The sequence below is a fragment of the Habropoda laboriosa genome, unplaced genomic scaffold, assembly GCF_001263275.1.
Source record: "Habropoda laboriosa isolate 0110345459 unplaced genomic scaffold, ASM126327v1 scaffold143, whole genome shotgun sequence".
In the NCBI taxonomy this organism is placed as follows: Eukaryota; Metazoa; Arthropoda; class Insecta; order Hymenoptera; family Apidae; genus Habropoda; species Habropoda laboriosa.
The window spans coordinates 2,845,659-2,856,439 of NW_017100404.1; the positions used below are offsets into that span (position 1 = coordinate 2,845,659).

General features: G+C 38.7%; 1 protein-coding gene across 1 annotated transcript in view; it reads left to right on the top strand.

Annotated features, from left to right (window-relative positions):
- The window catches only part of LOC108575339, a 97,524-nt gene that overhangs the window by 34,457 nt on the left and 52,286 nt on the right, over positions 1-10,781 (top strand). Inside the window, exons 2-4 of the mRNA XM_017938105.1 lie at positions 2,679-2,867; positions 3,334-3,552; positions 5,078-5,314. Coding sequence (XP_017793594.1) covers positions 2,679-2,867; positions 3,334-3,552; positions 5,078-5,314 — 645 coding nt within the window. The remainder of the gene's footprint in view (positions 1-2,678; positions 2,868-3,333; positions 3,553-5,077; positions 5,315-10,781) is intronic.

The following is a 10,781-nucleotide window of genomic DNA, read 5'->3' on the forward strand; positions in this document are numbered from 1 at the left end:
ATTAAGAGATATGTTCTTCTCAATAATTAATCCGAAACTCTTCGCTGGAATTTTCTTATCACAGTGATAACCGTGAAAATATTTAATTTATCTATGAAAATATTTATCACGAGTGCACCATTGAAACAAGTTTTTCGCGTTAATAGAGATATTCTTCTCAATAATTAATACGAAACCCTTCATTGGAAATTTCTTATCACAGTGATAACTACGAAAATATTTATCAGAAGTGCAGTATCGGAATGAGTTTGTTCGCGTTAATAGACATATCATTTTCTATAATTAATACGAAACTTTGCATTGGAAGTTCTCTGTCACAGTGACATGATAAATATTTTCATAATTGAGTGTAATATTCTAGTTAATTTCTTAAGAAATAATAATTGCCCTATTAAGAGTAGGCATGTTTAGCATATTATTGCACTACACCGTGATAACAATTATACGTGAACAATATAAATTTGAATGAAGGGAACGATTTAAACGTACGATAGGGATATAATGAAAACATCAAGAATTCATTTGCAATGTAAACTCATGTGAATCATAAACAGATACTTATTAGTAGCGGTAATTTACTGCGAATAAATATTTATGAAGATATTTAAATGCCTATCGGTAATTTCCATACACTGCATTCATCATATTCTGTACCTATTTATATTTTTACCATGCCAAACAGCTTGTTTTTCAGGAAAGAAAAAAATAATTAACATTCCCCTGGAAAGGTGTATCTGGAACGGCTGTATAAACTAACACAACACTGTTTTTGAGATGCCAAGTTTGTGGATTACTGTAATACACACGATGGAAATAGAGAAAAATAACGATAGGGGTGAATTCTTCGTATTTCAATCTTCCTTTGTATATACATAGTTTGTATAAACGTTCAGTCGAAGAATAATCCTTTTCCCTTTAATAAAAGTCCCATTCTTTTGATTTTCTCTAAAACAGAGCTCTCAAAATTTTATTCTATATTTTCAAATTCGATTTTCTTGAAAGCAGAGCTCTATACGAAGAAATGTTATTTTACATTTTCGAATCTGATTGGAATATTCAAATTTGATTTTCTCTAAAACAGAGCTCTCAAAATTTTATTCTATATTTTCTTGAAAGCAGAGCTCTATACGAAGAAAGTTTATCCTATATTTTCCACATACTTTTCCATGAGAAATCACCTTTTTTCCGATTGTCCCACGATTTCTGTATTCACTCACCTTCAATATTCCTGTCTCTCTATGCACACTTACACGCTTCTTAGGCGACTAATTTTTAACAGAAAATACCTATGTTCACGCATTCTTATCCCCCGGTGCAATTCACAAGCCTGTGGTCTTCATCCCATCCGAAGAAACTCTCTCGGTACCGGCAATTTTTTGCGGAAAATCAAAGGATCCACAGGCAAGCAACAGAGTAGCAACGCACACGTGTAATCTGCCCGCGGACAACGTGTTTCTTTCGTAACTTTATGACACGTTCGGCCGAGCTTTCTAACGAATGTCCGTCGATTTCGCGCCGGGCCTTGTTCCACTTTTTTCACGCGCTCGTCGCGCCCGCCGTACACGGCGTCAATTAAAAGTCCTCGAAGGAATTTTCCCCGCGAACGCGTCTCATTAATACGACGTTCCAGGAATACTAACGCGAGCCGGCTGTCTTTCATTAAGAAAGAGACGCGCAAACCGCGGGTTTTGCGTTGCGCACCGAGCATAGCTATGGCCGTGATTAGGCGCGCTATGAAACGGGAAAAAAATCCTGTCGGCGATTCCTGATGAGTCTCGAGGTCTCGGGGTTTCGTTATAACTTGCCTGGAATTTCACAGGCTCATATTCTGCGAAAGTTATTCTTGCTTCCCTTTTTCCTTTTCCCTCTTGCCTCTGGCTCGCTTGATTTATGAAGAAAAGGATTCGACATGGTGTTCTGTGTTTTTCGAAATTGCTCGTCTTCCTTCGATATTTGCAGCTACGACTTTTTTATATGAATATGATTTTGAAATATAGGTAGCGTAGATAGGATATTCTTGACAATAATTTAAATGATAGATATTAAAAATTGTAGATTTTATATAAAATTTAAAATTTTCGCTATTTTTAGCTATGATTTTTTACATAAATATGGTTTCTAAATATAGTTGGCAAAAATATTAAAAATTTTTAATTTTATATGAAATATAAAATTGTTCCATTGTTGAATATTTTTTGTTATGTTTTTTCACATAAATATGGTTTCTCCTCTCTGATTAAATAATTAGCATAAATACTAGAGAGTTATTTAATTACTGGAAAAGGACTTGGAGGAACGATCAAAATGCAAACTTTGCAAACTGTTAATACACTCGTCAGAACGTCGAAGAATAACAGAGGAATCTAAGAAAAATTATACGAACTTACACTACAAAAGGCAATTGAATTAATGGCGCTTAAGTCAAATATTTCCCAACAACAGCAAAATTATTCATACGATTCGCAAATGTATATTTGCCAGCTGTGCATTTCAGCGATTCAACGAAGGAATGTCAATAACAAACGTTTCTCCATAAAACAAGGAAATTTAAATTGTAAAAATGGTCGATTAATAATTAGTGTCACGTTGATTTTATCTCATTATCTAGCTAATACTGAATTTCTTAGCGGACAAGTCTCACGACGTTCATTTTTTTCCCTCTTAATTACATGTTACAGGCGGCATATGCTGGTCTTCCATCAGCAACGGTCGCTGTAAGGAATTATTGTCGCAAGGAGTGACAAAGGAAGACTGTTGCGCTTCGAACGCGGCGGCAGCGACAGCGTACTCTGAGGAAGACCTCGATAGCGGAAGCCTCTTTTTTTGGAGAGTGCTCGGTGGAGGTGTGCAGTGTCGTCCTTGCAGAGGTAAATCAATTTTCGATCGCATTTCTGTCCTAAGTCTTAATCCTTTGAAAACTGATTCTCTGTTTAATGTTGAAAATATTCGAAATTTTATTCTCCATTTGATATTGAAAATAGTGAAAACTTGGTTCCTTCTTTAATGGCGAAAAAATTGAAAATTTGATTCTCTGTTTGACGTTGAAAATAGTGAAAATTTGATTCTCTATTTGACGTTGAAAATATGGAAATTTGATTCGCTGTTTAATGTCGAAAATAGTGAAAATTTGATTCGCTATTTAATGTGGAAGATATTGGAAATTGGATTTTCCGGTTGATGTTGAAAATATCGAAAAGAATTTAGTATTTTAACACAGCGCGAACCCTGGGGTTTATTTTATATATAGAAAAGTGTGACGTCCAAACATTCTTTCAATCGCTCTGCATTTAAATTAACGACAAAAGACTTTATTTCGAATTTTTGTCCTCTCAGAAAGTTGCACAGAGGTGAGGTGTGAGGAAGGGAAAAAATGCGTCGTACGTAGAGGAAGACCAAGGTGTGTGTGCAGCCCAGAGTGCAAAGCACCAAGAGGCGGAGGTCCGGTCTGCGGGACGGACGGCAAGAGTTACAAAAATCTCTGCAGACTGAAGAAACGTGCTTGCAAGAAGGGAAGCCACGAGCTAGCGGTTGCCTATAACGGCCACTGCCAAAGTGAGTATGTATGAAAGAGATGGAATCATTATCACGACTAAATTGCGATTGAATTATCAAAGATATGACCATTTCGAATTGGCTTCGTAATCAAAATTTTAAGTCAGTTTGCTCTTAATTAGAGAATTATTTTGTAATACTTGGAATTTTTTAATTTGCCAGTATGAAAATTTTGTGACACTATGAAAAATATAGCTATCAAAAATTTAGATTTTTCTTATAGCTGAAGATAAATTTTCTGAATTACACACAAAAAGGAAATGTGGTGACATGATAGTAGAGAAATTCGTAATGGAATTTTCGGAGATGTTCAATGGCAATAACTAAAACACATTAAGATAGTACTGCTGGTATCGATACTAATTTTCGAATTAATCGGAATGCAATCTTTTTTGCTCATATTTCTATTCTTATTTATGGAGTATGTGGCATATTTCTGTAAACTTTCTCTGGTTCTATTAGGTTAAAGCAAGAAAGTTTGTATCGGCATAAAAAGACTTAGCTTCGTCATGCTGGTAGTAAAAAGTAATTACATTCAACTTTCCTTACAATCAATTACAAAAAAAAAAGAAACATTAGCATATTTCCTTCACTAACGCTTATCTCCCTAATGTTACGAAAATAATTTAACAGCCATAAATAATCACGTGAAAACTATCGATAATTTCTGACCACTTCAGAAATTTGTTTCTCTCGAATGAATTGCAACATTCTGTTAAATCTCTGAAATTTACTTTACCAAGAAACTAGCTCTATCAGCACTTTCATCCACAAATCAGTATTTAAAATTTCCAAAATCAATCTTTAAGAACTGGTCAACCTTTATCAAACATCTAACGAAAATGACATCCAACTGTTTGGTCAAGAAATGTCACGATCCTCTCGATTGGCGCACAATAAGAACCCTTAAGTTTCCAAATACTAACTTAATAATCGTACGCAGAATTTAACACTCAACAAATCATTTGAACGATCTATTGCATTTCTCCTTTTCGACTGAGTTCACATAATTGTTCACGCTTCAAGAGATACTGAAAACAGCACCAAAGTCAACAAATTCTCTCACAGAAATGTATTCTAATTGCTAATAAAATAAAAACGACAAACATAATTGCTACAGAGCCACCAAACTTCTATCGCGATGGTATTCGCAAGGCGCGAGAAAAATGTCAAAAGGTCATCAACAATGGAAATCATTTCTCCGAGTGATCTATTTTCATTCTTCCTAAGCAAAACTTTGATTCTACCCAAACGTCGGAAAGAATTCACTTCTACACCTAACAAATCCAAAATTGTATCATTACACGACCTCACCTCACACGTCAACCCTTTCGAAACGCCCCTGGAGAAAGAAAGCGGGAGAGAGAGCGAGAGAAGGATTGGAAGTGGTCAGAAAATCGCGGCCGTTGGTTGCAGACGCATGCGTGCATGCCGGCGGCCGCGCGAAAAACAAACAGGGAATGCGACGCATCTATCACAGGGGCGGTTTACGACTGTGCGTAATAACGTGTAAAGTGTCGAGCAGGTTCGTGCGCACGGGTCCGGTGCGGCCAAGGCCGGAGCTGCCTGCTGGACCAGAACCTGAGCCCGCACTGCGTGAGGTGCGCCCGCAGGTGCCCCCAGCCGCCCCCGCAACAGCGAGCCGCTGCACGCCCCGTTTGCGGGGCCGACGGAAACACCTACAAGAGTGCCTGCCACCTGCGACTCGCCGCCTGCCGCGCAGGTCGCGCCATTCCCGTCGCCTATAAGGGCCACTGCAAACGTGAGTCTCTCCTTTTACTCTTTCCACCTTTCTTTATCTTCGCCACCTCGCCCTCTATTCTCGTGCTCTTTTTCCCACACACCCCTGTGACTTTACGGACCGTTGTTTTCATCGCTCGCTTACTCCCTTTCTTACCTTGTTCCTCGCTATCATTCTCGCCCTTTGATTCTGTCTCCCTCACTCTCTCATTTTTTTCTCTCTCTTTCCCCTTTTTGTCATTCTGTCTCCCTCATTCTCGCCCTGCTCTATCTCCATCATCCTCTCCCATTTATTGTCTCTCCCCCTCTCTGCTCCATCTCTATCATTCTCTCCCTTTCATTCCCTCTTCCTCTCTCTGTGCCGTCTCTGCCATTCTCTCTCTCACTCTCTCCCTCGCCGTTCTGCCCCGTCTCTCTAGCCACTGTTTGCCTTTTCCTCGCCTTCTCTTTGCCGTCTCGTCACGGGCTGCTTTTTAGTCGGTTCTCAGCGCAGCGATGCACAGCCGAACGTCTCGATCGCGCTCTCGCTCGCGGGGAAATCGTAAATATCAGACGAGCAACAGTGGCGAGACGGTCGATAGGGGCATCGTGTCCTTCCTGCCGGGAGGGGCGAGTGACGGCGTTTGTTTTGTCTGCGAGACGGTGTTGAGATGTGGGAAAACGGGGGCTGTTGTTGTCGATTGATTCAATATCGTCTCCCTCTCTGCACTTCCTTCCACCTGCCTTCTTATCTTCCACCTTTCTTCTCCTTAGTTTTCTTCTTAAATGTTTGTATTATTTCTTCGAAGTTTCACCGCGAAATGTACACGAAGTTTCAATCGAACGTTCTTTTTCTAAGCTAATAGAATTGACTACCCCTTTTCGTTTATCCTTTTCACCGTTTCAAGTTTAACAATTGTTACGCTACCACTTTGAAGAACTAGCGCAAATGTCAGAGGTTGAATTGCTCTGTGAGAACGCTCGCGTGCATTTTGCGCTTTCTTTCGAAGGCACTACCTGTTGCTTCTCACGTGAAAGAGCGATTAAACGCGGGAAAACGGGTGTATACCGCAGAGTGGCTTTTATATGGCTCGATGCAACTGGTGAATAAGAATTTTTTCTCAATTCGAACTGACGGTAACGTTGCAATTAGACTTCATTCCGACGCAACATTTTTCTGACACTTTTGAAAAAGGATTAACCGTCTATAACACCATGTGACTTGGAAATTACACACCGTGCACTTATCTATTGGATCTACAAATTAATTCCGTGCCCCGTTTCATAAATTTCAATGTTTATCTAACCTTTCAGACGGAAATTCAATCTCCATTGTTTATAACCAATTACTTCCTCTTCCTTCTTGCAAATGTGAATATGATCTATTTTACGTTCAATACGGACACAACAAAATAATTAAAAATGAACAATCCCTCGATAAATAAATTATTGTGCTCTAAGTATTAGGTACACAGTAGTTTTACACAGTTAACGCGTTAAAAAACATTACACTTCATTATTATAAATTATTTTGTTGTACTATCAATTTTTCCTTCTATCAAAATTTAAAGCTGCAATCAGTCCCAATTTTCCTTCTCGTGAACACAGAAAAATAGGGTTATAGAGGGTTGAAAAACCAAATATCTCAAGAAATGCGTAACTTTCGTTCACTAACGATACATATTACACAATTTAAAAACCACAGAGTACAGTGTACTCGAATTATTTCTTCTCAGGAACACAGAAAAATAGGGTCACAGAGGGTTAAAACACCCAAAACCGAAAATATCTAAATCTAAAAACCCTAGTGTACAGTATAATCAAATTATTTCTTCTCACGAACACAGAAAAATAGGATTACAGAGAGTTAAAAACCCCGAAACCCGAAAGTCCCCCGAATCGTTCAAATTACTCTACCAAAACATCAAACAACAAATCTTCCGGGGTCAACGATCCCATCGCAGTCTCGATCAGAACATCGAAGCAATCTTCGTCAAAAATCGTGGAACGATTAAATTCCGCCGATATCACCCGAACGCTTCTCGACCAGGTAAAACAGACGCGGATGTGTTTCCTTTATTGTCGGTCCGTGCGAAAAAAAGGCGGCACGAAAGCGCGCATGGAAAAGAGGCGAGCAGGAAAGGGTAAAGGACGGAGACGAAGGAAAGGAGTAAAAAGAAAAAAAGAAAAAAAAAAAGAACGGAGAAGGAAAGTTCAGTTCATTGGTGAGCAGGCGAGTAGCCAGACTGCCGCTGCTTTGCATCGGAATGTACCTTATTGTTGTCTGGTTTGCACAGTGCCGAATTCTTCTGACAGGTGCCATAAAGTCACCGAGCGAAGTTATGTCCAAACAAGAGTTCGCAAAGAATAATAAAATCCTGCGCCTGTACGAGTGTTTACAGCGAATCGCCTTTCGACCTCCTTTTTCTACCTAACACAACTGTTCCGTCTGCGAATTTATTTTACCTGCCAACTATTTCGTATTCCTCGCGATCCTTCCTGGACAACCATTGCGAGACTACGATTAAACTATATTCTGTTTAATTTGATCGGTGCGACCTAACAGGGGACGATTCTGTGTGGAAAAATGAACCGAAAATTTGTTTACGAAAGGCCTAGCTTCGAGAAAATTGAATTCAAAGACTCTTTGAAAATTATTGCTTCTGTTTTAATGTCACCTTTCGCAAGGGAACAGTCTACGCAAAGACTAGTGTCGATCTTCTGCAGCTGAACGAAAAAATGGTACAAGGTTTCGAATAATTAACTCTTTGCAATCGTTGCTTCCACTCGTACTTTTACGCAAAGAATAGCGTCAATCTTCTGCAGCTGAAGGAAAAGATCGTACAAGGTTTCGAATAATTAACTCTTTACAATCGAGCGGCGACTGAGAAACGGCATTAAATAATTGTCACTTGGTAAGTAATTAACGAGGATCCTCTTGGAGCTGATATTTTCTTGATGTAGCAGATCTACGAGCCCCCATAAACTGTTCACTATAGGTATATCAGATGTCTAAAGAGTGAAGTAGTTTGGGCGAATTAACCTCGATAATAGACATCGAAATAAGATAGTACACTTAATTTCTACGTTAATTTCAAATTCCCATTTCGTAGCAAAATGAACTTCGAGTGTAAAGGGTTAGAGCACCAAAAAACCGTGCATCGTCCACGATTCTCATGCAAAGAGCGAGGATTTGTATGCGTTTCGTACGCCACTTTCAACAATTCGTTCGTTATTATAAATAATTGTCGATAAACGTATCACCCGCACTGTTAACCTTAATTATACGCAGGGTATTTTCTATAACTACGCTTAAATTATAGTGTAAAAGTATAATACTTAAACTAAATTTACCAGTGGTTGCTTGTTGTCACGTTCATCGTCCTTCCTGTATCACTGCTCGAATACGACTACGACTGCTCTGGGCATAATGTCGACGAGCCTATTCCGAAACATTGGTTTGTTTGTTTATACTAGAGGTCGTTATTTCATAACACGTTCAACGCGGTATAGAAGCGAAATTCACGAAACGCTTACTACTATAAACGTTTCTTATAAAATGTGTATTTCCATTATCTAATATTTAATTTTTCAGTGTGTAATTTGAAAATATGATGGTCCACACCACATTGTGGATTATGCTCTGTATTCGATCCTTTTTGCCATCGTTTTGAATGACCCACCGGTGGGTGACGTTGACAAACGAGAGTATCGATGACCCATCGCGTTGGCAAACGAGAGCATGGGTGACCCACCGGTGGGTCACACCGTTCTGAACGTGTTAATTTGCAATTACCTTGTCAATAGATACAAATCTAAGTCGAGACATATATAAACAAAGTTAACCCTTTGGTCCCTGTCGGGCAGTACCGTGGAGATTGCCTATATTTCAAAATTTCAGTGTACTATTGGTTATAAAATATTAAGTTTCAGTATAATATTAACGCATAAAAGAATGGCTTCTTATCGTTTGTAATTTACAATTCACCATTGTATGATATCTGAAGGCGAAAATTTATATGTCGAGTTTGACTCGAAAGGGTTAAGTCGATTTTCTCGAAAATAAAGCCTTAAATTAGAAAAATTTTTTCTATTTTTTCACGTAGAATCATCCCGTTTTTGGTTGTACCATCAATATCACGACACTCTGCGTAATTTGTACAATATTCGATTTTACAGCTACGATTTGTTACTTTTCAATACACCACCGTGTTTGCATCGACTTTCTTTCTCATTTCTGATCGTTACGGACACCCAGGCATCTCTAATTTGATTTTATTACCATCTGCAATTTTATAAAGCTTCCTTCCACGAATGAAGAGTGAGATCTTCCTTCTCGGAAGATAAATTCCGCCGTATTGTTCTCTTTTGTCGGCATTCTTTCCTGCTTGTTCCTAGTCGCTTGATCTTTCAACCGTTACATTATCCTTCTTCCAGGGATAACAGATCCTGGCCGTGTACGTATTCCGCGAATCGCTTTGTTACCTCCTCCAAGCTCCTTTTCATTGTCTTTACTTCTTCTCCATGGCAAGTCTTCTTTTTTTCTTCTTCTTCTCGCTGCCAATTGGTTTTAGTTAGTGTTACCGGTCTCGAAAATACAAGACCGGCGAGAAACTTGGCGAAGTATGAAACGTTAAATACTCGGTCGGGAGCAGCAAAAATGCGTTTTATCTGCGTGTTTGAAATTTAACTGGTTCCTCTGATTCGTCGGGAAACGTGCTAATCGATCGAAGCATTGTGCAAATACAGGGAGCTCTCACATTTCGACGGAGTCAAAGATCTTTTTTAGCAGAATGGCGCCTTTGTGAGAGCACACTCGGCGTAAATTCTCTTTATCACCGGGCAATTATCGACTGACGGGATGATTAGGAACCGCTTCGCAATATTTCCAACGTGTATAATCGACGGTGGTTTTAGCATTTCGGTGTTCAATCAGGGAATAAAAAATTCAAGTCAAACGGTCCTTTAAATTTAGGCGAGTTCAGTATTTAATGTCCAATGCAGATATAAAAAATTTTAATGGAATGGTCCTTTAAACTTAGGCGAGTTCAATATTAGGTGTTTAAACGGAATACTTATTAATTTATTTAATTTACTTATTAACACGTTCACTGTCGCGCCAGATTTACAGGTTGCTGTCAGGCGGCCACAAGAAAATAAATTTTAAGCATAGGATTATAGTATTATGCTTTATGTCTAGCTAGCTATGACGTTCAAAATTTTTAGTTGACAACATTTATTTTATTTTAATTATTCTAAACATTTGAGGCACTCCAGTCACTGATGACCACCATGGCCATATCGAGGAAACAATCTAACGTTAAAACTTATTGAGTGATTAATTTAATTTCATAACATATCGCTTTGGATGAATTACAAAAACAAACTGCTAAGAAATTACATTAAATACCTGTACACATTATCCGTCGAATGTAGAGGGAGAGCCACCGTTTGGTTGCCAATTGTTTATCACATAGAGTCTGCCTACCTCCACGTAAAAAAAAAAAAAA